This window comes from Eptesicus fuscus, chromosome 18 (genome assembly GCF_027574615.1).
Source record: "Eptesicus fuscus isolate TK198812 chromosome 18, DD_ASM_mEF_20220401, whole genome shotgun sequence".
NCBI classification, from domain to species: Eukaryota; Metazoa; Chordata; class Mammalia; order Chiroptera; family Vespertilionidae; genus Eptesicus; species Eptesicus fuscus.
In genome coordinates this window covers 45795930-45821152 of record NC_072490.1, presented here as the reverse complement: position 1 = coordinate 45821152, position 25223 = coordinate 45795930, and the positions used below count along the sequence as shown (strand labels likewise).

General features: G+C 50.3%; 1 protein-coding gene across 2 annotated transcripts in view; it reads right to left on the bottom strand.

Moving 5' to 3' along the window:
- The window catches only part of FLNB (filamin B), a 135442-nt gene extending 120429 nt beyond the window's left edge, over nt 1–15013 (bottom strand). The window contains exon 1 of one of the 2 annotated variants that reach the window (XM_008146303.2): nt 14408–15013. In XM_008146303.2, the coding sequence (XP_008144525.2) occupies nt 14408–14699 (292 nt within the window). In that variant the 5' untranslated portion in view covers nt 14700–15013. The remainder of the gene's footprint in view (nt 1–14407) is intronic. The other variant, XM_008146305.2, reaches the window with a different exon arrangement.
- Between the last annotated feature and the right edge of the window lie 10210 nt (nt 15014–25223).

Sequence of the window (25223 nt, the reverse complement as noted above, 5' to 3'; positions counted from 1 at the left end):
AAAAGAGTAGGCCTCTCCCTGAGAATAGGCAACAGCACGAGATGGGATTTAATCTATTTTGGGATTATTTATGGGTACCTTCGATTTACCTAGTGACACCACCTTTCTGTTCTGATAGTGGCACAAAGTTTCCTTTTCAAATACATAAAGAGTGAGTCAGCTGGCCCTGGGCAGTGTGCCTCCGTTGGTTGGAGCATCATCCCATACACTGAAAGGCTGCTGGTTCCATTCCCGGTCAGGGCACATCCCCAGTCGGGGTGCACAGGGGAAGCAAGCAACCAACCAATGTTTCTCTCTCACATTGATGTTTCTTTCTCTCCCACTCCCTCCTTCTCTCTAAGAAAATAAAATCAATATGAACATATTTTTAAAATTCAAATACATTTGTTTTAAAAGTGAATCAGTTGGCCCTGGCCAGTGTGGCTTCGGGTTCCATTCCTGGTCAGGGCACACACCTAAGTTACAGTTCACTCCCCAATCAGGACATGTATGAGATCAATATCTCTCTCCCCCCCCACCCCGCCCTAAAATCAATAATCAATAAATAAAAGTTAGCAAATGCAGGGAGAAAATGCTAAGTGGAAATGAAATAGAGACAGCGATGGGATTATGGTAAAAATAATGTCAGTGGCTCCTTTACGAATGACTACAGTTTGGCAAACACAGATCTAGACCAGTTCTCCCACTGAACAGGCTGAGACAGGGAGGCAGGGCCCTTCCAAGGGGCCAATGGCAGAAGCAGGCCCAGGACCACGGTCCAGTGTCTGGTCTGGGTCCTGCCCTCTGCCTGGGACCCACCATCTTGCCAACTCCAGCTTGTTCTGGGTGGGTCACAGGACCAGAAACCCATGCCCGGAAGCAGAGCAGCTTAGCACCTGCTGATCGTACTGATAACACCAACTGATGGTCAACTTTCATAGCAGGCAACACAAAAGCTATTGTGCAGATGTGTACATTTTTGCCCTGCCACATGGAAACGGCACCCCGGCTGACTAATTTCCCATCGTTAAACATGAACACTGCATTAGTCACTCACGTAAGTAAAACCCTCACAAACTCTACCTTTGGGAGAGGTGCTGTGTGTTCCCTGCCCCCACGAGGGACACCCTAAAAATGACACTCCCCTAAAAGGCTGCAGTAGGGGACACGTGGCCCAGCCAAGGGGACAGCAGGCAGCTCGTCTTCGAGAGGCAACTGAGGGAAGCAGGCGGTTCCACAAGACACAGACAGATCCCTTTGGCCCAGCAGGGCTAGGCCTAGCGTGTCCCTGAAAAGAACTGAGAATGAGGCACCCCACACACACTTCCCACAGCCCTTTTGGGCTCAGGAGCCACAGGTTTTGCTGTTGCCAGCCACCCAGGCCCAGCAACCGTGATGCTGTGTTATAGGGTGTGACCCCAGGAGTCCCGTTTCCGAGCGACTGTAAAAATGGTATCACCAGCCCTGTGACAGGAGGTTGGACAGTGCTGGGTTTGAGACCACACCCAGGGGAGCAAAAATCCCCGCAGGTGGTACAGGCAGCCCCACCAGGGTGATCCCAAATGTCACTGGGACTAGACGGGACAGAAGCGGTGCCCTGGGCCAAGGCAGGAACAAGCCAGTCTGGAGGACTGTGTGTGGCGGGAGTGGTGGGAGCAGCTGGCATGCTCCCCTTTATTCCAGATTGAAAGTACACAAGGCAGTCGGCCAGCCTCACCTCTGGCACAGCTGCTCCCTCGTCAGCCTCCTTGGTTAAGCCCTGAAAGGGGCAGGTGGGAGGTGTGGGGCTTCACAGCAGGAATGCCGAGGCTACCACCTCAAAAACAGCAGCTGTCATCCCCTGAGCACCTCCTACGCCTGGTGCCAAGTGTGCAGGAGGCAACCCATTAACGATTCTTTCTCATCATTGATGTTTCATTCTTTCTCTCCCTCTCCCTTCCTCTCTGAAATCAATTTTTTAAAAAAAGAAAGGAAGGAAGAAATGGGAACGAAGGACATTCTAAGACAGTGGTCGCCAACCTTTCAGACCTCACAGACCACCAGTGGGCTGCAGACCATAGATTGGCGACCGGTTGGCGACCGCTGTTCTAAGAGACAAAAGGAGAAGATTAAAGAAAGGGGGGGCGGGGTGGGGGACAAAGGAGCTAATTAAAAAAAAAAAAAATAGATCCATTAGTCAAACAAGACAAGAGGGAAAGTGAGGGAAGACATCAAGAATAGTTAGCACCCGCCTGGCCCAGTGCCTCAGCTGGTTAGAGCATCGTCCTGACATGCCAAGGTTGCAGGTTCGATCCCCGGTCAAGGCACATACAAGAATCAACCAGTGAGTGCATAAATAAGAGGAACAATAAATCAATGTTTCTCTCTCTCTCTCTCTCTCTCTCTCTCTTTTCCACCCCCCCCCCCCAAAAAAAAATAAATAAAAAAGAAGTTGTAAAAACAAAAGAATAGTTAGCACCTGTTTTCTACCCTAAAGGAAGCATGGCCAGGAGACCAGGAAATGCCACTGGCCTATGGTTCCTACCTGGCCTCCTCAAAAACCCAGGTCACTTTTTCTGCAACAGCCCAGTGGGTATGAGGTATTTTTGACCAATTTCTGGGTATACTTCCACCCACCTCTTCCCTTTCAAGATAATTAGGTCACTTCTTCTCCAGTCTGAGGGGCCACCACGGGCCCCGGAATGAGGAGGAGGGAAGGAAGGCAGCAACCACATTCATGGGCACTTACTGTCTGTCTGCCAGCAGCTGGCCCAAGGCTTACAGGGATCGTCACATTTAATCTTCAATGGCACCAAGAGCGGGGACTATTATAGATGGGGACAGGACTGACCCTCAGAGAGATCAAACAGCTTGCCCCAAGCTCCCAGCTAGTAAGGAGCAGGCTCTAACTAACCAGCACTCAAGCACACTCAGGAATCTGTATCCAGAAATGGTTGCCATTCCATCTCCTTTGCCTCGAGCAAGCTCAAGGCAAGATGATTCCATGGGCCTGGTGTCCTGAGGCTGTTGAGAGAAAACGATGTCTCCAGAAAGCCAATAGCATGAAGACCTTAGGGATGCACATAATTTTCAGACTTCTAAAAGTTCCCACGCAGACAAGGGTGAATCACGCTGCCCAACCACATTACATTAGGGACACATATGAGACATATTTAAATTGCTAATGGAGCTGAGAAACTAAAAGGTAAATGAAGTCCTATGCTGGGCTCACCACTAGACAAGGTCACAATAGTTACCAAACATAATAACTATTATTAAGAGACACTGGCAGTCCCAATAAAAGTTGGTCCTGAAAACTTTTAAGTCAGAAAGTGGCTGGAATATTCCCGCTCCATGTTTCACCAAAACATATTTCTAGGCCAAAGGAGACTCGCACACCGTAATAAGCCTCAATTACTAGTAAAACCTCCCATTTCAATGTTGGCCACAACTCAGTAACAACTCAAGGATGAATCTTGTTTCAACCATTAGTACGACCAAAATGGTATCACAAAACATTTCCAATCCACAGTTTTTTTCTGAGAAAATGCATCTCCCTCTTCCCAAGTTGATCAAAAGGCAGCTGTAAGCAAAACTCCCCAATGTAGAAAGAGATATGTTAAGATTCTTCACAGGTGATTTGTTTTTAATTTGTATTTCTTTATGTCCTACAATTCTTTTTACAAGTAACTACAAATGCAACTTTATGTCAAAAAAAAAAAAAACACCACACCTATTAGAAGTGAATTTAGAAGACATGCGGAACTGATGGTTTTCCTCCGGGGATTAAAATCTCAGACAAGGATGTGAGTAATAGTCTGCCACGTATTCGCTGGCTGATCTGGGCGTGCCTCAGTTTCCTTGTCTTTATAACGGGGATTGAAACAATAACTACATCTCAGGGTTGCAATGAGGTTCCACTTAAGTTATTACTGAAAAGCATTTATCACAATGCCTGGTACTGCTAGGTGTTCGATATACATTCACTATTATTAACAAAACTATTACTAAGATTGTAGTGAGTCGCAGGGGCTTCCTTTTATATTCATTTTCTGAACCTCACATGGCAACTTGGAAAAGGCCTTGTCCTCTAACAGCTGAGGCAAATCATAGATGTTCAGAGAAAGAAGTACCGAGTTCTTTAACTTCAGCATCGCTGTTCCACAAACGATGTGTTTTACTGGGTCCCCAGACCCAGCTGTTCCCTGCACTTAATTCCCATTTCACTATATGCAAAGGACAACTATTTTGCATTTTCTGAAAGCAAATACATTACAAACAAATCAATGTACCAGACTTATTATTCAACCCACCTATGCTAGAGGCTGGTTATTTATTCAGTAAGTTATTTATTATAGTCCTACTAAGCGCCAAGCTCAGAGCCACAAAGGTGAACAAGAGTTACAGGACCTGCCCCTGGAGCAGTCATGGGTGTCCAGGAGAGGGCCTCATGCCTTCCAGCCTCAGGTGTGGCTCCCCGTGGATCTCAAACAAGAGTGCCACGGGGAAAAACAAAACCAGGAGAGGCAGGGATCAGAGATACAGGCCCTGCAGGAAGTGTAACAGGACACCTGGATCGTTTCCTGTCAAGGACTCCACCAGAGAGGCATTCCCCCAGGACCAGCCAGCTCGCCTGCTTTGGTGGAGATAAGGAATGTGACAAGCCACTGCCCAGGTGCTTGCAAGCCAAGATCCACAAGGCTCCTCCTCCCAGGACTCGGTCCGGCTCTGCCCTGGGAGGCTGGAAGTTCCCTTCAGGGGCCCCGTCCCTCCGGCAGCACGTCCATGATCGGCCAAACTCCGCTTCTTCTGGGAGGAATCGTATAAACAGAACCCACAACCCTGTTCAAGTAACAGAACCTCGCCCGGCTGGCGTGGCTCAGTGGTTAAGCTTTGACCTATGAACCAGGAGGTCATGGTTTGATTCCCGGTCAGGGCCCATGCCTGGATTGCGGGCTCGATCCCCAGTAGGGGCCTGCAGGAGGCAGCTGATCAATGATTCTCTCTCATTATTGATGTTTCTATTTCTCTCTCCCCCTTCCTCTCTGAAATCAATATAATATATATATATTTTTATATATTTATTTTTTTTTTTTTTTTTTTTTAATTTAACAGAACCTCAAAGTCACAAAGGCCTTTTGGGATCTGATCCAGGGCCTCCTCAACACCTGAGGTCCCCTTGGAGACAGGGCCTGCTCCTGACCTCTGACCTGCTTTACCTCACCAAGGGAACAATCACTTTGTTCCTGAGCAAGAAACACCAGGCCCAGTGGAGCTCCCACCGGCTGTGAAATACCAAATAACTCTGGTTTCCCTTGAACATCTGATAAGTCACTTCAGGGAAGTCAGGGTGATTCGCACAAGCAGTGCAGGACCAGCATGATAAGAACGTGATTGTTTTCCTGGGGGAGCAGGGGAGATGGAGGAATCTGATCTTGGCCTCGGAGAAAGAACCCCAGCCTCCATGGGAGGCCCGCCTCTGCCTGGGTCACCAGCAGCAAGCGGCTGACAGTAACACCGTTCCTATTGGTCAGAAGGAACGCTGACTGCCCCTTGCCTTTTTAAATCTTAAAATCTGAATTTATGGGCCGCAGCAAATTTAACATAGTCCCTGCCACAAATCCCCACCCATTTCCCTATAGCTCAAAAGCCAAAATTCCACACTGTGCTCCAAATAATTCCAACCTCTTTGGTTGCCTTTATATCTGAACGGAAATTCCAGAAAAGTTGTCTGGCGTGGCAAAAGCTGACCAGCCTTATGAAAATACCCAAGAAAGGTGACCCATTTAGTCAAAAGAGCTTTCAGATCTCCATGAGAAAAGGAATTCATGCCAGCATAAAGGGCCCTCAGAGAGGAGAACAGGAGTGCTGTGTTAACGCCCAGACCTTTCACCAAGCCGGCCCAGCGCTTCTGGGGAGCTGAGCACCGAGTGGGCCGGCCCGCGGGCCAGCCGGCTCTCGGCAGGAGGCTGCAGGAGAGGAGCTTGGGGACAGAAGTTCAGCTCTGGTGCACAGCACGGGGTGGCCCACGGGCTCCGTGAAGATGAACGGGCAGTGGCTGCCTGTGCCAGGGCTGGTGGACTGATCAAGGCCGGGTGCCAGCCAGGAAGGAGAGGTTCTGCTCGCCAGCAAACACCGCCCGGCACAGGCTCCGCCGGGTCACGTTAAAAGGTAGCGAAGGGAGGTCCCTGACAGAGCACAGCTGTGCCAAAGGGTTGTCACCAAGCATCTCCGGACGTAGCCGGTTCACAGCAAACCCCTCCAGGTCCCCAGGTGGTGAGCCCCACACGGCTGCAGCCAGAAGGAACTCCAGGGGCACCTTCTCCTCACCCCGGGCTTCCAGGCCTCACAGAGAAAACCCCGCCCCCGCCTGTCTCCCCAGAGCAGCCTGCCCCTGGTCCCCACCGTCCAGACCCGCAGGGAAGCCACTGTCCCTGGGAACCAAACGCAGGCAGGGCGAGGACTAGAGCGATGCTTCCAGAACCGGGGAGAAGGCCCCCTTACAGGTCTCAGGTGCCGGGACAGGGAAGGCCAATGGGCCAAAAGCAGTTTTGTTTTATAGCAGGAAAGTTCACATTCCTCTAACTCAAATGAGTCAAGTTTCAAGCAAAATAAAAACGAACAGAACCAAAGCAGTAGCAAGTCTCTCGCGACAATAGGTCTATTTTACTTGACAAGTGTGGAACCCAGCTTTGACATTAAAGCACACTTCACAGCTTGATGCAGGCAGGCCTCGTGCCTGGCCCGTGAAGTGAGGCGGATCCAAGCATCGGTATTCCCATCTGTGAAATGGAAGAGATGTAAAGCCACGCCCGTTGCAGGGCTCCCAGTGAGGATTAGAACAAATAAAGGCAAGGCACCAGGACAATGCTTGGCAGGCAGCGGGGATGGGGAAATACCGGGCATCGTGTTAGAGATGGGTGGGCACGCCTGGCTGTTCGGTACACAAGTGGCATGACCAGTGCGTTCGGTACCAAGAACGGGCAAGGACTATGCAGGAGGAAGACGGTCCTCCTCGCCAAGCTGTCTACCTGAGCCAGGTTTTGATGGGGGAAGGGAGGAAGTCCGATGCTCTGTCAAAATAATTCAGTCTCATGGCCAGTCTTGGCTGAGTGAAAAACCAAACCGCTTCTTCGCTTACAGCTAGGACTAGGGAATCTTTTAGACCAAGGACATTCCACTGCACAGGGACTCGTCAAAAGGGGATCAGGGAAGGCACATGTTCTTCGGTAAATTTTGTAACCAGACAACGAGCATTAGTAACATTTCATCGAATTGTTTTCATAACTGGACAGTTTGCAGAAGAGGTGACAACCACCTATCTATAACTTACCAAATGAATACATTTAAGGCAACTGCTAGAAGGCTCTCAGAACAAGGGCAGCAACTACATATAGAGCTCAGTATTTTTCTTGCAAAAAAAAAAAAAAAGAAAAGAAAAACTTGATACTAAGTGGGCACGACTAAAATGCCCAATAATTCCATCCTTTCTAAAACGAAGACCTACTCTCACCTACTGTTTTATCACTTTAGTCAAAAAGAGAGCCACTTGGTTTTCTCATCATCTTTCCCAAGAAACTCTCTCCCTAAACATGCACTCAGTTTCCCAAGAAAAGTGACCGAGGCACCTTAAAAACACAAGGCCACTTCCCAAGCCCAGGAAGAAAGCGGTGCTGTTTATTATTTGGTGGTTATTGAGCATGTTTAATGAATAACTAGATTTATAACAGTAATGTAAGATGGCTTCTAGTAGAATGAGGCAATTTTCATTGTTAGGAGAGTAGGAGGCAGCATGCATTTACTAGTAGATTGAAAGGGCTCTTTCCATTGGATTTATTTATTTGGTTCAAATTGTTAGAGGAAAGGATTATAATTATATCCAGCTCCTTAACTAAGGTAACTAAAGATGAAAACTATATGCAGAATAGCAATAGGGGGAGAAAAAGAAAAAGGAAATGCAGAAACACAGACCTTCGGGGGCCATTAAGTAGGTAGGGTACACGCACTCCAAGGGCACACGAGATAATCCATCAGAGCACAGGAAAAACCAGATCTCACATCTGGATTTGTCATCTAAAGAGGAACTATGCTTTCCTAATGTTTCATACCTAGACTGGCAGTGGTATAGGTATACAGCTTACACATATACACATATGAGGAAGGGGCATGTTCAGAAAGTTTGACTGGGAGAAATGATTGAAGCAACAGTTGATCCATTTCAGTTGGGTTCGCCTACCCTCCCCAAGCTCCTGGAGAAGATGCTCTGATGCCCATCTTCACAGCCTCAGGAGCTTCGTGAGTCAGTCCCTGCCTACCTCTCCACCACCACCACCACCACCGCCCGCTCCCCCCCTCCGCTCCCCACCTCCACCTGACACTCTTCCACTCCTGTGTTCATCTGGCTAATTGTTCACCTGCCTAAGTCTAGTCAGGCTTCAGTCTCAGCTTAACTGGCCACTCCTCCCAGGAGCCCTCCAGACCACCCAGCCCACTCCAGCCTGAGGGAAGGCATCCTCTCACCGCTGGGTCCGCAGAGCAGACAGCAGCAACTAGAAGCCGCCCCTCAGCCCTGACCTACTCAATGGGACCTACCTTTTTAACGGTCTCCAGGTGATTTGTGTGTGCCTAAAAGTTTGAGAAGGACACTCCCTGGTGACATGTCTCTCCTCTAACTGAGCAATGTGTGACGCAAGCCAGGGGCGACTCTCATTATTCCTGTGGCCCTTGAAGTCCGTCTTTTTTTTTTTTATATAATATATTTTTATTGATTTCAGAGAGGAAAGAAGAGGGTGAGAGAGATAGAAACATCAATGATGAGAGAGATTCATTGATCATCTGCCTCCTGCATACCCCCCACTGGGGATCAAGCCCACAACCCGGGCACATGCCCTTGACCGGTATCAAACCCGGGACCCTTCAGTCCACAGGCTGACGCTCTATCCACGGAGCCAAACCAACAAGGGCACAGTCTGTCTTTCATACATTTGTTGAATGAGGAAAGGGAGAAAGGATTTGGGGAGGCATCTTCACCAGAGGTGAAGGGAAGGGAAGAGCTATCACACCAGATGACAGCGCAGTGGGAGGACTGGCTGAGAACAGAGGGAAGGCAGTCCTGGACTCTGGTTCAAAAGCACAATAATGTTACTAACGATAATGCCAGCATCATGCGGTAGCTTAACCTAATCAAATATAGTGCTCTCCCCAGCTTTAACATACGAACTATTATTCTCCTCCATTTTACAGGTGGGGAAACAGGCTCAGAAAGGTGAAGGCAGTGGGCCAGAGTTGCACAGCGATTAGGTGGCAAGTGGGGATTAGACCCCTGGCAGGCTAGCTTCCGGCCACCCCCGAATTCCGCTGTATCTAGCAGAGCCTCGTATGTGCAGACCTGGAGGCCATTGATAGGGGAAGCAGGATGTGGTACCCCTGACCATGGAGCCACTGCGGGCAGGGCCCAAAGGCTCAGAGCCCAAGGAGCAAGGAGCATCCTCAACTAGCCAGTGACACTCGCCTCACTGCACAGGCCCAGGACCCGGCAGGGACGGGGAAGTGCCTCGAGACACAATTTGGCTCCAAGTCAAAGCCCTCCTTCAGCACAGACTCTCCAAGAACGAAGGCGGCTGCTGACTGGCATGCTGGCTCCGCGTCGCTGGAGGGGCTGTGCAGAGGCCCGGCTGCCATCTGGAAGTGATTTGGCCCAGAGATTCCTGAGTGGGGTGGGAGGTTGGAATGACCAGCTACCCCTCCGGCTCTCGGAAACAAAGCTGTTGCGAATGGGCCCAGAGGCAGCCCTAACACAGCCAGGGGTCATCTCCTTCCAAGGAGGGGCACGCTCTGGGCAGTCCGTGACCCTAGGAGAGCAAACAGGATCAGCACTAGCCAAGCAAGCCCTTTCAGGGTGCACACCCTCCAGCGTGACTTCTGAGAGTGATCCTGGACAGCACCTGACGTATTTAACAAACACTCACAGAGCACTTACTATGTGCCGCAAAGTGACCTAAGCACTTCTTTAAGTGTTAACGTGTTTAATTTTTAATAGAAATAGGTACTGTCCCCATATTCGTGATAAGAAAACCCAGCCTTGGCCAGTGTGGCCCAGTGGATAGATCGTCGGCCTGAACACCACAGGGTCTCGGGCTCAGATTCCCCGTCAAGGGCATGTACCCGGGTTGTAGGTTCTATCTCCCTCCTTGGTAGGGGAGCATGCCAGAGGCAACCCATCGATGTGTCTCTCTCACATCAATGTTTCTTTCTCTCTCTTGCCTCCCCCTCCCCCTTCCACTTTTTCTAAAAATCAATGGAAAAAATATCATGTGTGAGGATTAACCAAAAAGAGGGAGGGAGGGAGAGAAGGAGGGAGGGAGGGAGGGAGGGAGGGAGGGAGAGGGAGAGAGAGAGAGAGAGAGAGAGAGAGAGAGAGAGAGAGAGAGAGAGAGAGAAGAGAAAGAGAGAAAGAAAGAAAGAGAAAACCAAGGCACAGAAGTGTCTTAATTGCTACTTAGCAGTAAGTGGGATTTGAACAAAGAATCATTGCTCTTGACAAGAGCCACCAGGGCACAGGGGACACTAACGTGTTACTTGTTGCAAACGGCCCCACACTTGTTAATTCTGACAAAGCACGCTATTGTGCTGGTTACTTTTTAAACAGTCTCGGGGTCTGAACTATACTGCCTGAAGGGCCCACGGGCATTTTGCTAGGTAATTCAGAAAAGAGCAGAATTCAGGATTGGTTGTACGTTGTTTTGGTGGGAGTGGGACAAAAGGAAGGAAAAGGGCTAAGTGGCACACGGGGGCCCACCCCCCTGGGAACACTGCCCAGTGACCCAAGGTCTTGGGAACACCCACCCCACCTGCTCTGGGGCACTGGCCTGGCACAGGCACTTTAAGTCAACATTAGGGTCACACCGCACCCTCTAAAAAGGCAAAAATTCATTTTTTTCTTTCTTTTCTGAAGGATCAAACCAAAACACACCACCCAAACTTCTAGGCAGCCTTGATTGTCATTCCTGGGCTGGGAGACCCCTTTTTCTCCAAGTTGGCGGGCCTGCCCCATGTCAGAAAGGTTTTTGGAAAAACAAGTGAGTAAAACCGCCAGCTCTGGCAGGCGGCTAGAATTAAATATGCCGAGGCCTCGCTATGAACTGCCCAGGATGTAACAAGAAAATGAAGAAAGTCTTTAACTTTTGGATGGAGCCTAGGATGGGCCCACCTCACCATGAATTGCAATTGTGAATAAGCAGCCAGGGCTATCTTTCAGTGAATTCTGAGGAGAAAAGCCACAGTCCTCTGGTGGCTTTTGACCTTCCCTGATCTCAGAGCTGGGTGCCTGTACACAACTCTAATGACTACCACCATGCATACTGTTGAGAGTTGTCCAAAGCATACGAAACTCTGTATTCATTCAGAGATACCTTCCCAGATCCAGACTACGGAGTAAAACACCATCCACGGGGTAGCGGAAAAGTTCCCATCCCCCGGCCCCCACCCCTCAAAAGCATCAGTGAAAACAGAGCAGCCCGTCCCCAAACACGTTCACCTGGACACAGGATGGAAGCTGCCAACTGCTTCTGCTCACCTCCAGACTCGACTCTGATCTCACGGATCCTTTGTCATAGGTCAGAGGATTAGTCCTCTCACTCACCTAAGGCCTTGGGGTCCCCGATGAGCTTGCTCAAGGCCCGAGGCTACCCCAGCATCCCAGACTTAACAGCCCTGTTGCAGAGGCTCTCTGGTCAGGGGAGAGGGGCCGTATTTACTCATTTCTGACCCTGGAAGGCAGGTCACTGAAGGCTCAATTCAACAACTGGGTAGACCTGGGTCCCAGTCACCATTTACTTAGCAGGCGACCTCTGCAAGTTACTTCACTTCTGCTTCCGCATCTTTGAATAGAGACAACAATACTAACAAATCACAGTTGTAACAGTAACCATCTCCTCAGCACCTGGTCGGGACTGGGGCAAGCCCGTAAGCCTCCCACGACTTGCTGAAGCAGCTCATTATACAGACAAGGAAACCACTTGAGAATTCGAGGTGGAGATCAATGAGGTAATTAACAGAACACCTTCCCACGCCCCCAAATCGGAGCTAGTGTCAATCAATGTCAGCACAGCAACAACACAGGGTGAGCAGTCAATACTTGAGCTCCATGTGACTTTTTCCTTCAGGTCTCTTCCCCAGGACTGGCCCAGGAGCAAAAGGAAGAGGCCGCAGGCTTTACCGCCACAGGAGTCCTGGCACTCGACATTCCCTCTCTCCAGAGGCTGGAAAACCTGTTTGCTTCTAGATCTTTCTGGGAGAGCAACTAGGCAGCCAATGACGGGATTCATAAATGTGGTGACGGGATTCATAAATGTGGTAACACCCTTTGACCCAGGCATGCTACTTTGGGGAACATGATCCAAGAAATCATTTAAAAGGGGAAAATAAAACAATGTAACTTGTGGTGGGAAGAAGCTGCCAACACCCATAGGCCCACAACGAGGGAAGGGGAGGCTAACCCTGGCATGTCAGCAGAACGGAAGGCCCACCGGCCTGGGTGGGTTCAGGAATGAAAATCGTGAAGATCGAGTAGAAAGCTAGACCTAAGGGACCAGACAACGTCTAGAATGAGGCCCCAAGCTCGGGGCAATGATGGGAGCCAAACTGGAAGCAGCTGCAACCTGTGTAAACGGTTGGGAAATTAGGCAGTCCAGGATTCTCTGGTGCTGTGGTTTGGGTTTTTCATTTGTTTTGTTTTTTAAGAGATTTCATGTCATGTTTGGATACTCCTGGTTTACTTTAAGTTTCTTTGTTCGGTTAATTAAATAAATACACATTTTAAAACAAAGAAGAAGGGATCCCCGTTGAGCCCAGCCAGGCCTTGAGATTCCTCAGAGGGGTCGCTGGTTTCCGAAAAGGAAAGAATTCCAGGAGAAGACTGTGGTTCTCTCCCCCGCTTATAGGCAGATACAAGAGCATGCCACTCAGCTTCCCTCTGCACGGAAGCCACCCTTCATGGCGAGGCTGGCTGGGCGGTGGCAGCTGCCTGGGCCCAGGAAGCAGCCCTACCTGCCAGGACAGGTGTGGGGGAGGGAGAGGGGAGAAGGGAGGAGACTCAGCCTAGAGGGAACCCCCTTGGCTGGAGAAAGTCCCAGCAGCCACACCCACACTTTCTTCCTGTCATGGGGGTCACAATAAGGCCTGGTTTCCTCAGGAAGAGACCTAGACCCAGGCCTGGGCCAGCACCTCTCCGGCAAGACACTCACTTGGCAGAACATACACATACAATGTAAATGCACACACATACACACACGCTCCCTCTTTGCACACACATATTCCCTATATGCACATGCTGTGTGACAGCCCCCCCCTCAGCAGCCTGTGCCCCTCCTGGGAGTCCTCCCCCAGTCCAGGTCCTAGTGGGGACCTCACCCTCATTCCTCCTCCCCAGCTCAGGGGGTGAGGGACACACACCAACTCCCTGCCCCCTCTCAGGAAGACCCCGGTGTGGGGAGGGCGGGGAGAGGAAAGCCAAGTCTCCTTTAATTGTCACCACTTCCTTCAATTCTCAGCTGGACCCTCATGCTTCCATGGCTTGGGCAAGCGATTTAATCCTCTGGACTCCCTAGTCTGCAAAACGGACCTAACGCTCCAACACTCCAACCTGCAGGATGTGGAAGGACTGCGATAACCAGAAGGCTGTGGGCACACAGCACTCACTGGTTTGGGGTCCCTGCAAGGCAGCAGTTCCTATTACTACCACCATCTCTACATTTTAACTTCAGCCTCCAGAGCGGCCTCATCCGGCGGCGCCCAGCCAGAGCCGCACTGGGAGTGGAGCGAGCGAGGGCGACACACCCCCTGAGGCTCCCCTTCCCACCTCCAGGCCCACACCCATTCCGAGGCAGCGGGGGAGGGTACCAGGTCCCGGTCTCCACCTGGGCGGGGAGGCCTCAGGCGCAGAGAACGGTGCCTCCCCAGGCCGGCCTCAGAGCCAACGCCCATTCGCCGCGGCCGAGCGCACCGGCCTGGGCGCAGCGGGGCGAACGCTCCGGGGAGCAGCGGACTAGGGTCTCACCTCCGGGGACAGCAGACCAGAGGTTTCCAGTCCCCCCAAGTTCCGGCAGGGGCATCCCAGGTGCAGAGAAATGCCACAGCCCCACCGCTCCCCGTGCGGCCCCAACTCAAATCCTCAACCCACAGCTCTCCAGAGACCCACCGCCAGGACGCACGGCGGGGAGCACTGCGGGGAGCTATCCTACGAGGTCACAGCCCAGGGGGTAGCACCATGGTGGGGGCCTAGGTCCCCTGTGTCCCCACAACCCCGGGGACGACGCCCCCAGCCGCGGCGCGCACACCCAGCCCGCGGCTGCGGCGCGTAGTGAAGCGGGTGCGCGGCAGGAAGCCTCCGCCTCCCGCAGGGGCGCACGCGGGGTTCGCCGCCCGAGCCTGGCCGGGACAGGGCACTCACCGATGGACACGAGCTTGATGTTCTCACGGTCCAGGAACTCGAGCGCCACGGACACGTTCTCGAGCTGCATCTGGCGGAAGGTGGGCCGCTGGTGGTACTTGCGGTACATGCGCTTCTGGCTGAGCACCTCGAGCAGCGCGATGAGCCGCAGCCCGTCGCTCAGGTCAGTCTGCAGGTTCCCGATGCGCTTATTCACGCATTTGAGGTGCTCGTTGCACCAACGCGTGAACGTGTTCTGCTGGATCTTCTTCCACGGCGCGTCCTCCGCCAGGTCCTTCTCGGTGACCGGCATCCCGGCGGCGGGGAGAGCGCAGTGCGCAGCGAGCAGCCGGGGACTAGCGTCAGAAGGCCCAAGAGCCGAGGCAGGGAGAACCAAAGCGGAGGGGGAGTCGGACTCGAACTCGCTCCTACCGTGGCCGCGGCTGGGGCTGCTCTGTGGCCGCCTGCCCTTGGCCGCGCGAGGCGGCTGGCCCCGCGCCTGCGCACTGAGCCGCCCCGCCCCGAAGCCCCGCCCCTTCCCAACCCACCGGCGGGAGTTCCCGGGCCACAGTCGCCTCCTGCCGCCCCAGGCGGGCACTGCGCCCCGCGGTCTCCGCGGAGGGAGCCCTGCACTCCGTGCTCACCGCCTGTGGGAATGGAAGGCAGGAGGGAGACCCCCAGATACTTAAGAAGGTCACCGTCCCGGAATGAGGGCACGTGCAGAAGGAGGGAACTGGAGAGAATGGGCGGGTCCTGGGAGAGGGGGCTGCACCTGTAGGCTTTTTATGGAGCTCCTGCTGTGTGGTAGGCACTGTAGAGCACCGTGAAGGAAACAGACATTTATTATTCATATCAAGTAAACTCATGAATTACAATACATATTATTATTCATAGCATTTATTGAGTGCCAGGCCCTCTTAGTGCCTATGAACCGATGGTAAATAAGACAAACATCCCTTAACCTTTAGTTCAGAGACTAACGGGAGAGGAAAGTACGAATCACCTGTCACAAACAGCTCAGTAGTAGTCATAGAAATGAACAGTAATTTGCCATGTACTGCGTGTTTCCTAATGCTGCTGTAACAAATGACTAAAACTTTGTCTTAAAAAATCACACACGTATTATCTTGCAGATCTGTAAGCTTAGATGTCCCTCCCAGGTCTCACTGAGCTAAAATCAAGGTATTGGCAGCATGCATTCTTTTCTGGAGGCCCTAGGGAAGAATCCATTTCCTTGTCTTTCCCAATTTCTAAAAGCTTCCTGCATTCCTTGGCTGTGACCTCTTCCTCCATTCTTCAAAACCAGCCAAGTCAGGCTGAGTCCCTCTCACATTGTCACCTCTCTGGTTCTCCATAGTACGTCTATCTCTAACTCTCTTAAGGACCCTGTGATTACATTGGGCCCAGTTAGTTAATCCAGAATATTTTAAAATCAGTGACTAGCAGTCTTAATCCCATCTGCAACCTTAATTCCCCTTTGTAAGGTAATATTTATGGGTTCTGGAAAATAGGATGTGGACATGTTTGGGGACCATTATTCTGCCTACCAACACCATGGACTGAGCACCTGCTCTGTACTCAGGTTCTGTGCCAGGTGCTGGCATATAGCGGAGACCCAGGCCAGAGCTTCGCTGTCAAGAGTGGTAGCTAGCATTACTTCAGTACCTGCTCTGCCCCGGTACCAAGCAAGAGCTGTGCTAAGCTGTTTCTTTGCTATTGGCTCCATTTGACTATAGCAGGGGTCCTCAAACTTTTTAAACAGGGGCCCAGTTCACTGTCCCTCAGACCGTTGGAGGGCCAGACTATAGTTTTAAAAAAACTATGAACAAATTCCTATGCACACTGCACATATCTTATTTTGAAGTAAAAAACCAAAATGGCAAAAACACCTGCATGTGGCCCGCGGGCCATAGTTTGAGGACGCCTGGACTAGAGTCCACTGAGGTAAAGTGACTAGTTCAGGGCACACAGCACAAACAGGACTTGAATTCAGGTCTGTAAGAGAAGCACAGGGAGCCCCTCTACTCAAGAAGGGATACCTAACCCAGGGCTGGGGGAGGGGAGTCAGGGCAGGCAGGCTTCCTGGGGGAAGAGGAGCCGGGCAGAATAGAGGCAAGGGCTTCCAGCCCAGCAGTTTCCCAGGAGAAGCCAGCAGGTTTGTGGTTGTAGCAGGTCATTTGCATACAGTGCTCAAGTGCTTTGTTCAGACAAATTGTCTCACTCCCTGGATAGGCTCAGAACTGCAGGGGGGAGAAAGTGTGTTACCTGGCCATAGCCCTAGCCCATTATAGGAACACTAGAGGCCTGGTGCATGAAATTCGTGCTCTGGTAGGGTCCCTAGGCCTGGCCAGCGATCAGGGATGATGATCGGGGCCTTCCATTTGCCCATATTTAGTTACCTAAATAAGTTCTGCATATAAATATCCAGTCCAGCCCTAGCCAGTTTGGCTCAGTGGATAGAGTGTCAGCCTGCGGACAGAAGGGCCCTGGGTTCGATTCTGGTCAAGGGCACATGCCCAGGTTGTGGGCTCAATCCCCAGTAGGGGGACGTGTAGGAGCCAATCAATGATTCTCTCTCATCATTGATGTTTCTATCTCTCCCTCCCTCTCTGCTCCTCTCTGAAATCAATATATATATTCCAGTCCACTTCACTCTGAGCTGAGACATCTTGTCTTAGGATGAGCCTCATGATTCCCTCCATTCAATCAGAAGCTTAATAGTTCTCTAGTGAGCAGTTTATGGGGGTGAAGGAGTCTGGACAACCATGGTGGAGGGTGGTGATCAGTGACTTTAGAGACAAGGAGAGAAAGCAGACAAGGTCTTCAGATGGCCCTTTATCCATATTTGATAAAGGATGAGGACCAAACTACTCAAGGTAAGCATTTCTGCAGGGAGCATTTTAGCCAACACATTCCAGTTTTGCATGACAAGACTTTCATTTAACAAATGCCTAATCCCTGTTTTCCAAATTTTGTCCTCGCCATCTGATCTCTTGGTAGAACTGTGCAGAGTGGGAGCATGTAAAGAAGTGAAAAGCACAGTCTTTGGGTGTGAATTCTGTGACCTTGAAAAAATAACCTCTGCAAGCCTCCGTTTTCTCATCTAGTAATGGAGATAACCCCACTCCTGGGCTATTATTAGATAATGCAACCAGAGTGCCTGGCACACAATCAATGCCCAACCAATATTGCTGGAAACCAGGCAAAATGAACAGACTTCACAACCAGCCCCTGAAAAATCTGGAATTGACTGCATTTTCCCAGACTCCAGTCCTCTGTGAGAAGCCCTGGCTCCCTCCACATCTTTTACCCAGATATTGACACCAGTCTGCCACGGCCCCGAGAGATCGTGGTGAGAAGAAGCTGACCAAGAAAACATAAGTGGAGCAGTAACCGCTATGTGTCCGCATGGACCTGACAGGACAGTCGCAGATGCACAGACGCATCCCAAGGAAGAGACAAGCTGAACCTGGAGATGGACATTGGGCGGAAGGGGGAAGCACTGTGAGCCTGCTGCCCAAAGCTGCACCAATTGCCAAGTCAGCCCATCTGCGTGGGGTTGGGAAGGGTTCTTCTAATCAAACGGGTGTGCTTCTAGAATAGCTTCCTGGGTCCCACCTCGTGCCTTCGCTCAGGCAGTGCCCTCTGCCAAGAATGCTCTCCTCCCTGCCCTCCAACTTGGGAAAATCATGTCCATCCTTTAGTCCCCTCACGCTCACAGCTTGTTCGGTCACAATGCTTGTTTTTTGCTGAAGTTTAGTTGCTGTTTTCTGTGGTCAGTGACTGACGGTGGAAAATGTCACCTCCGTCCCCTTGCAGAGTATAGTCTGGGGTTTAAGACCTAATAGAGCCAGCGCTATCCAATGTAAATATAATGAGAGCCACGTTGTCATTTTAAACTTTCTAATAAAAAGTAAAAAGAAACAGATAAAATTAAATGTAATATATTTTAACCCAAAGTAAGAGGACCAACTGTCCAAGTTGGCCCAGGACTAAGGAGTTTCCTGGGGTGCAAGCCTTTCATTTCAGTGCTAAAAGCAAGAGTGTCTCTGGCAAAATAAGTTGGTCACCCTGCTGGCAGTGAAAACTGCACCAGGTGTTAGACTGGACCTGGGTTCGGCAACCTCGGGACTTGAGTTCTGGCTGAGAAAGAATTCAGAGCCAAGACTCAAACTATAAGAGAATGCTTATTCAGAAAGTCACAGAGGTAGAAGTGAGCAGCAGAAGAAATGGGGTCAGGAAACAAGTTAAGAGGCAAAAGAAGGGCCTTTGGAACTTAGGAGAAAGGTAAAGCTAACTCTCCTGGGAGGCAGAAGTGGGTGGGAGGGAGAAGAAAGGGAGGGGAAAGGCAAGCATGTGCTCCTGGGAGAGAGAGCTGAGCTGGGTCCTCTTTTTGAGGGTACCTCCAGGACTCAGGGGAGGATCCCAATAAAATATTCATCAGCTTTCCAGGTGTGTCCTTTTAGAGTTAAGGTTTCCACTGATTGGTCGGCAGTCTTTAGTCAATGTAGCTGGTCCGATGTCAGCCATGGCATCGCTTGTCTGGTTTTGCTGCTTTTCTGGGCCTGGAGCTGAAGCACAGGAGCTGAGGCCTTGATGTTATCCCAGGGTTACTGTGTAAGGGAGTGGTCATGCAAGGGCCTGCATGGGAGTCACTTGAGGCCACTCTTCCACCCCTTGTTCCTCCTCCAAGGGGGTTTGCTGCGTGACTAGTGACATGCCAGGAGAGGAAAGGTCAGGGGTCTAAACCAAAAATGCGAAGGGAAGGAAGGTTACCCTGGGGGTGAGCTCCTTGTTTTCCCAGTTTTGCCCGTTAGGCATCCAGAGCTTTCTGCCCTGAGGACCCTCTGCACCTGGCCCATTGTCCTTGCTCATGTCTATCTAACTGCCTACCACAACCCAATATATCCCAAAAGTTATAATTTCAATATGCAATCAACATTTTATATAGATCACAATTCGGACTCGGCATATTGCCAAGTGCTCAATAGTGGCCTTTGGCAACTGCTGGCTCTCAAATTGAACAGTGCAGGATAGAGATATGCTTGATATTGAAATAAACCAATTAACAATTTGGAGACCATTGTGCTCTCACCAGGGTCCTGATCTTGGGAACCTCTTCCTTAGATGTGAAACCTACCTCCATGTTAGGTCTGATCAAATGATCAAATCAATTACCCCCCCCCTCCCCCCCCCAGGAAACTGACCTTTAGATCACTTCGCAACCGATATACCCTTTCTCTGAGACCACATTCCATTTGCTAAGACCAGTAACTCCCCTCAGGACTTGCCCAGGATCCCGATCTGCCCAGAGAATTCCCTGCCGAAAAAGCCCGCTTGGGGTCCTTTAAAACCTCTGACTCCCCAGTCCCTGGGTGCTGACGCCATTTGGGGGCTCAGCCCATCTGGTTTCCAGATGACGTAATAAATTTGCAAGTTTTTATCACTTTCGGCCTCGTGTGTACCTCCTTCGACACTCTTCAGTGTTTATTAAAGCTGGGGACAGTGAGACAAGGAAGGGCCTAGGACAGAAGGAGCCACAGGAGAGGGACTAGGTGGGGAATGAGCCCAGGCTGGGCTGCTTTGGCTCACTAAGAAGTCAGAGAAAGGGGGCCTCGGAGACAGGTGCAGGGGGTTAGCCCAGGACGAGCTGCCGCTGCGCATTGCTCCGTGGTTGCAAGTCTCATGGGCTCCCTTAGGGGTTAGGAGATGCCTGCCTGTGGGGGAAGGAGGCGGGGCGGGGGGGCGGGGAGAGGGAAAGGTACAAGCATGCTCCTGGGAGGGAGAGGGCACTGGGACCTTTGTTTTGAGGGTTTTTAAAGGCTGGGAGTTTAGGGGAGTTCTTAGAGGAGGATCTCAATAAAATATTAATCAGCTTTATGCTGATGTACCAAAATGAGATGTTTTTCCCTTCAACTTTTTTTATTTTTATTTTTTATTGACTTCAGAGAGGGAGAGAGAAACATCAGTGATGAGAGAAAATCATGGATGGGCTGCCTGTTGCATGCCTCCTACTGAGGATTGAGCCTCCAACCCGGGCATGTGCTCTTGACCGAAATCGAACCCGGGACACTTAAGTCTGCAGGCCGACGCTCTAGCCACTGAGCCAAACTGGCTAGGGCTCTTCATCTGTTCTTGAGTGTGGTTTGCACAAATGGCACTAATTACATTGCTGCTAGCCGTCTCCCAGAGTAACGTGATTTAAGCTGTTTACCCTCTGGTTGGGGAGGAGAAGTGCAAACCATTTATTAAGTGCCCTCGGTTTAGAGAGGATGGCATTTACTAGATGACTGCAAACTGCTTGGTTAACTGTGTCTCAGTTCCCCTGTCCCACTGGCCCCGGTTTACTAGCCTGGCTCAAGCCACATCAAAGAGCAAAGACCGAAAGTTCCAGATTTAGAAACCTGCTTTCCAAAGGGAACCGAGCTGGAGAACCAGGACTTACAAAATAAATGTATGTCCTCCCCAGGGCGGGCCTTCTTAGTTGGAATTTTACACCAAGGCCCACACCCTGCCAGAAAGGAAAAAAAAAAAAAAAGCAAAATACAAACGAAAATACTTGCTCTTCTTCCACCCCCTAGGGGAGGGGTGCTGGTTCTCTCAGCAGCTCCCTCCCTGGAGAGGTGGGAGGGCCACCCTTTACCCCCAACCCCACTGCAAAAGTCCCTGGGCCATGTGGGTGGGGTCCTGGGAGAAAGCCCCCTCCTGCAAGAAGAGGGCTGGGTCAGCAGGCCTCACCTCGCCCAAAGGGTTGGGCTAAGACAAGGGCACTTTGAAAGCCCAGGGACCCACCAGCCAGCCCTGCCCTGCGAGGAGGTGGGGCCTGTGGGAACGCGGGCTGCAGGGAGAAGACACAGACCTTCCCCCTTCTCCCACTCCCCCACTGCTGAGGTGGGGCTCAGAACGGGCTTGCTGCGGTTTTATCCATATTATCTCCTTTGATCCCACAACTGCAGTCAATGACCACTTCCTGGAGTCAGGCCCTGAGCTAAGCATCACATGTCCATGAGCGATCCTTTCAAATCTGGAGGACACTGTGAACTTGGTGCTCTTACTATCATCCCCATTTTACAAGTAGGGAAACTGAGGCTGCAAAAGAAAATCAAGTCACTTGCTCAGGGTCCCTTTGGTATTAGTGTCAGAGTCTGCATTCAAACCCTGGTCCAGAGGCCAGTTGTGAGTCTCTAAGCTCTTCAGTCCCTCAGAGCCCACAGCCCTGACTGCCAGAAACACAGTTTGCCTGGCAATGGTGAAGGAATGAAGGCGCTGAGCACCATTCACGGATGTCTGTGTGCTGTTCACTCAGCAGGGAGACTGGGGGAGACACAGCCGGCTCAGGGCCTTGACTTCCTCCCGCTGGGCCTTCCCAGCCCAAGGTGGAACCCAGGGCCAGAGCCTGCCCCAGAACCTTCCCTGTCTTTCTGGAATCACACACACACACACACACACACACACACACGCACATGCACACGCACACGCACACACACACACACACACACACACACACACACACACACACTAATTTGCAAGGGACTGGGCCCTCTCCCTCCCCCCAGCCTGACTTTGGCTTCTTTGGAAGATTTATGTGTGGGTCCGGTTTGTGTTTTTAAAGTGCAGACAAGTGCCACAGAGCACTTTTCTGCTAAAGAAAACCCCGTCTAGCCACTGCTCACCTGCAAACCAGTCTGCCTTCCAACTGGAACAGGCCTGGCCCTCTGTGGCCGGCTACGCAGCTGACAAAGCCCTTTCCATCCTTATCTCGCCTACTCCCCGCTGCTGTGCTCTCCAGCCAGGGTTACTATGCTTCTTCTCAGAGGCTCAAGGACAGGGGCGGATTGTCTTCATCCCCAGGATCTCATGGAGGGAAGGCAGTTGTGACCGCTCGCTGGCAGCTCTGCAAGGGTGAGTGACCTGCTCCCGTCACACAGTGCCCGGGTCCGAGCTCAGTGCCTGTCTTCTGACTCTAGCACCTGTCCTCTGTTGCTCCTCTGATAGTCAAGGCTGCTTATGGCAGCACTGTTTCTACCAGCACAGATGCCCCTCGCTGGTGGGTCCCTCACGTGTACGCCTTGGCCTTGGCCTTGCTCCTCCGAGTGTGGTCCCACCAGCAGCTGGGGCAGCACCTGGGCTGTGCAGACTCTCGGGCATCGCCCCAGACCTGCTCAATCAGAAGCTGTGGTTTAACAAGATCCTCAGGGTGATGGAGGGCTCGTTCAAGTGGTAAGTTCTGTGTCTTTAAAAAGAATGTGATGGCATCTACTACCGGTTAATAATGGGGGATTTTGTAATCAAAGAAAACACGATAATTTCAAGAGAAACATCAAAAGTTCTTTATTCAAAGTAATGTCCATTGCTAGCTACACATTTCCCCCATCTTTAGGTAATTTTTGGATACCGTCCTAATAGAATTTTTCTTGTTTTGAGGCAAACCATTCAGAGACCCAATTTTCCACTTCTTCGTACGTTTTGAAGTGCTGCTCAGAAAGTGCGTGTGCCATCGAAGGAACAAGTGGTCATCTGAAGGAGCAAGGTCTGGTGAATACAGCAGGTGGGTTAATACTTCCCAGGCAAGATCTTTTAACGTGTCTTTAACTGGTTTTGAAATGTGTGATGGTGCATCATCATGAAGCAAAATTACTTTGCTGTTTCTTCTGGCACGTTCTGGTCGTTTCACGATCAAAGCGTGGTTCAAATTGATTATTTGTTGTCAGTATCGATCAGCATTAACTGTTTCACCTGGTTTTAGAAGCTCATAATACACCACACCTTCCTGATCCCACCAAACGCAGAGCATTGTCTTCTTTCCAAAGCGATTAGGCCTTGCAGTCGATGTTGATGGTTGACCTGGATCAACCCATGATTTTGTGCATTTGGGATTCTCAAAATAAATCCACTTTTCATTGCCAGTCACAATTCGATGCAAAAAAGACTTTCTTTCATGCCGTTGAAGCAACATTTTACTGATGATTTTTCGGTTTTCCATTTGTCTTTCGTTCAGTTGATGTGGCACCCATTTTCCTTCCTTTAAAATCTTTCCCATTGCTTATAAACAATCGGAAATTGTTTGCTGAGCAACGTTTAATCTTTCTACAAGTTGTTTTTGAGTTTGATATGCATCTTCATCCAATAATGCTTGTAATTGTTGGTCTTCAAAATTTTTCGGTTGACCTGGACGTTCTTTGTCTTTCACATCAAAATCATCACTTTTAAAGCATTTAAGCCAGTGTTCACGAGTACCTTGAGATGGAGCATGTTCACCATAAGCTTCCCAAAGTATACGATAACTTTTCCTTCGAAATAAAGTAATGAATTAAAACGTCCCGCAAACGCTCTTTTTTTGGCACGAAATTCGACATTTTTAAGCGTAAAAATATCTATGATGTTAACACCTTCAGCAAATTTGACATATGAAGTTTTGAAGCTTGCTGTCAATACAACAAAATAGCATACACATCAAGTGGCATATATATCAACATATGTGTAACTCCATCTATTGGAAAAAATCCGCATTATTAACTGGTACACTAGTACATAGACTGATGTGGAAAGATCTTGGAATTTATTGCTAAGTGTGTGTGTGTGCAGGGCGGGGAAGCAAGTTACAGAAACATGAATTTGTATGATCCAGCTTGTATGCACACGTTTAAAATACCAGTAACACTAATCTGCGTTAATACTGCACATGCACCAAGCTGACCGCCAGGCAGCCTACCAGGCGCCAGTCTAGAAGGGGAGCCCAGTCAGAACTGAACTAAACACGAGGTCAGTGTCTTAGGCTTCCACACAGGACAGACCCGTGAGCAGAGGCAAAGAGCGTCCTCTGGGAGAAACTGGATCGTCCCTTTCCCCAGCCTGGGGGCAGCTCTGGCCAGTGCCACCAAGCCAGAGTCCAGCTCGGAGGCAATTCTCTTGGGTCTTTGGTCATGCTGGCTTCGTCCTCGGTCCCTGCTGCTCCAGGGCCTAGCGTTTTGTTAGTGTGACACCCAATCCTATGCCCTTTATTTCAGCCCGAAAAAGTTTGAACAACTACGACTCCAGGACCATTCCAAAGAAGTTAAGAGGTCAGGTTTCATTCGGTGCATGTAATAAATCCGTTATTTTGAAAAGAAAGAAGAATGATATATTTTATTAACAGAAAACCAGTTTCTCCACAGCCTGCCTAAGTAAATTTTGAACAACTGTTTTTGCAATATCAGGTTGAGGGCATGCCAGATTATTAGCCTGCCCAGGGCACCTCAGAGCCTCGGTCTGGTTCTGTGTGTGGACGAGAAAACAAAGGAACCCTGCAAGGTTTATAGTAAACAGTGAAGCCGGCCAGTCACTAGGAGGTAGAATTATAAGAACTTTTACTTTCTACCTTAAGGACTTTTCTTTCTGTCTTAAATGTTTAATGTTGTTGAACACACACTGTTGGTGGGGATATAAAATGGCATACCCGCTATGGAAAGCAGTTCTTTAGAAAGTTAAACATATACCTACCATATGATCCAGCCAGTCCACTCCTAACTAATTACCCAAGGGAAATAAAACATGTGTGTATAAAAGACTTGCACTTGGAGACTCATACCAGCTTGATTTGTAACTGCCCTAAACGGGTAATGACCCAGAGGCCCACGAGCAGGTGAATGGATGCACGGGTACAGCCACACCGGGCACGAGTTAGTACCCAGCGGTAAAAAGGAAGGGCCTACTGAGACACCCAGCAACAGCTACATTCTTTCTGTGAACAGAGCTAGACAGAAAGAGAATACATACTGCATGGCTCCATTTATGTACAACTCTAGGAAATGCAAACCAGAGTGAGAGAAAGCAGACCCTAGTGTACCTGGGGATGTCG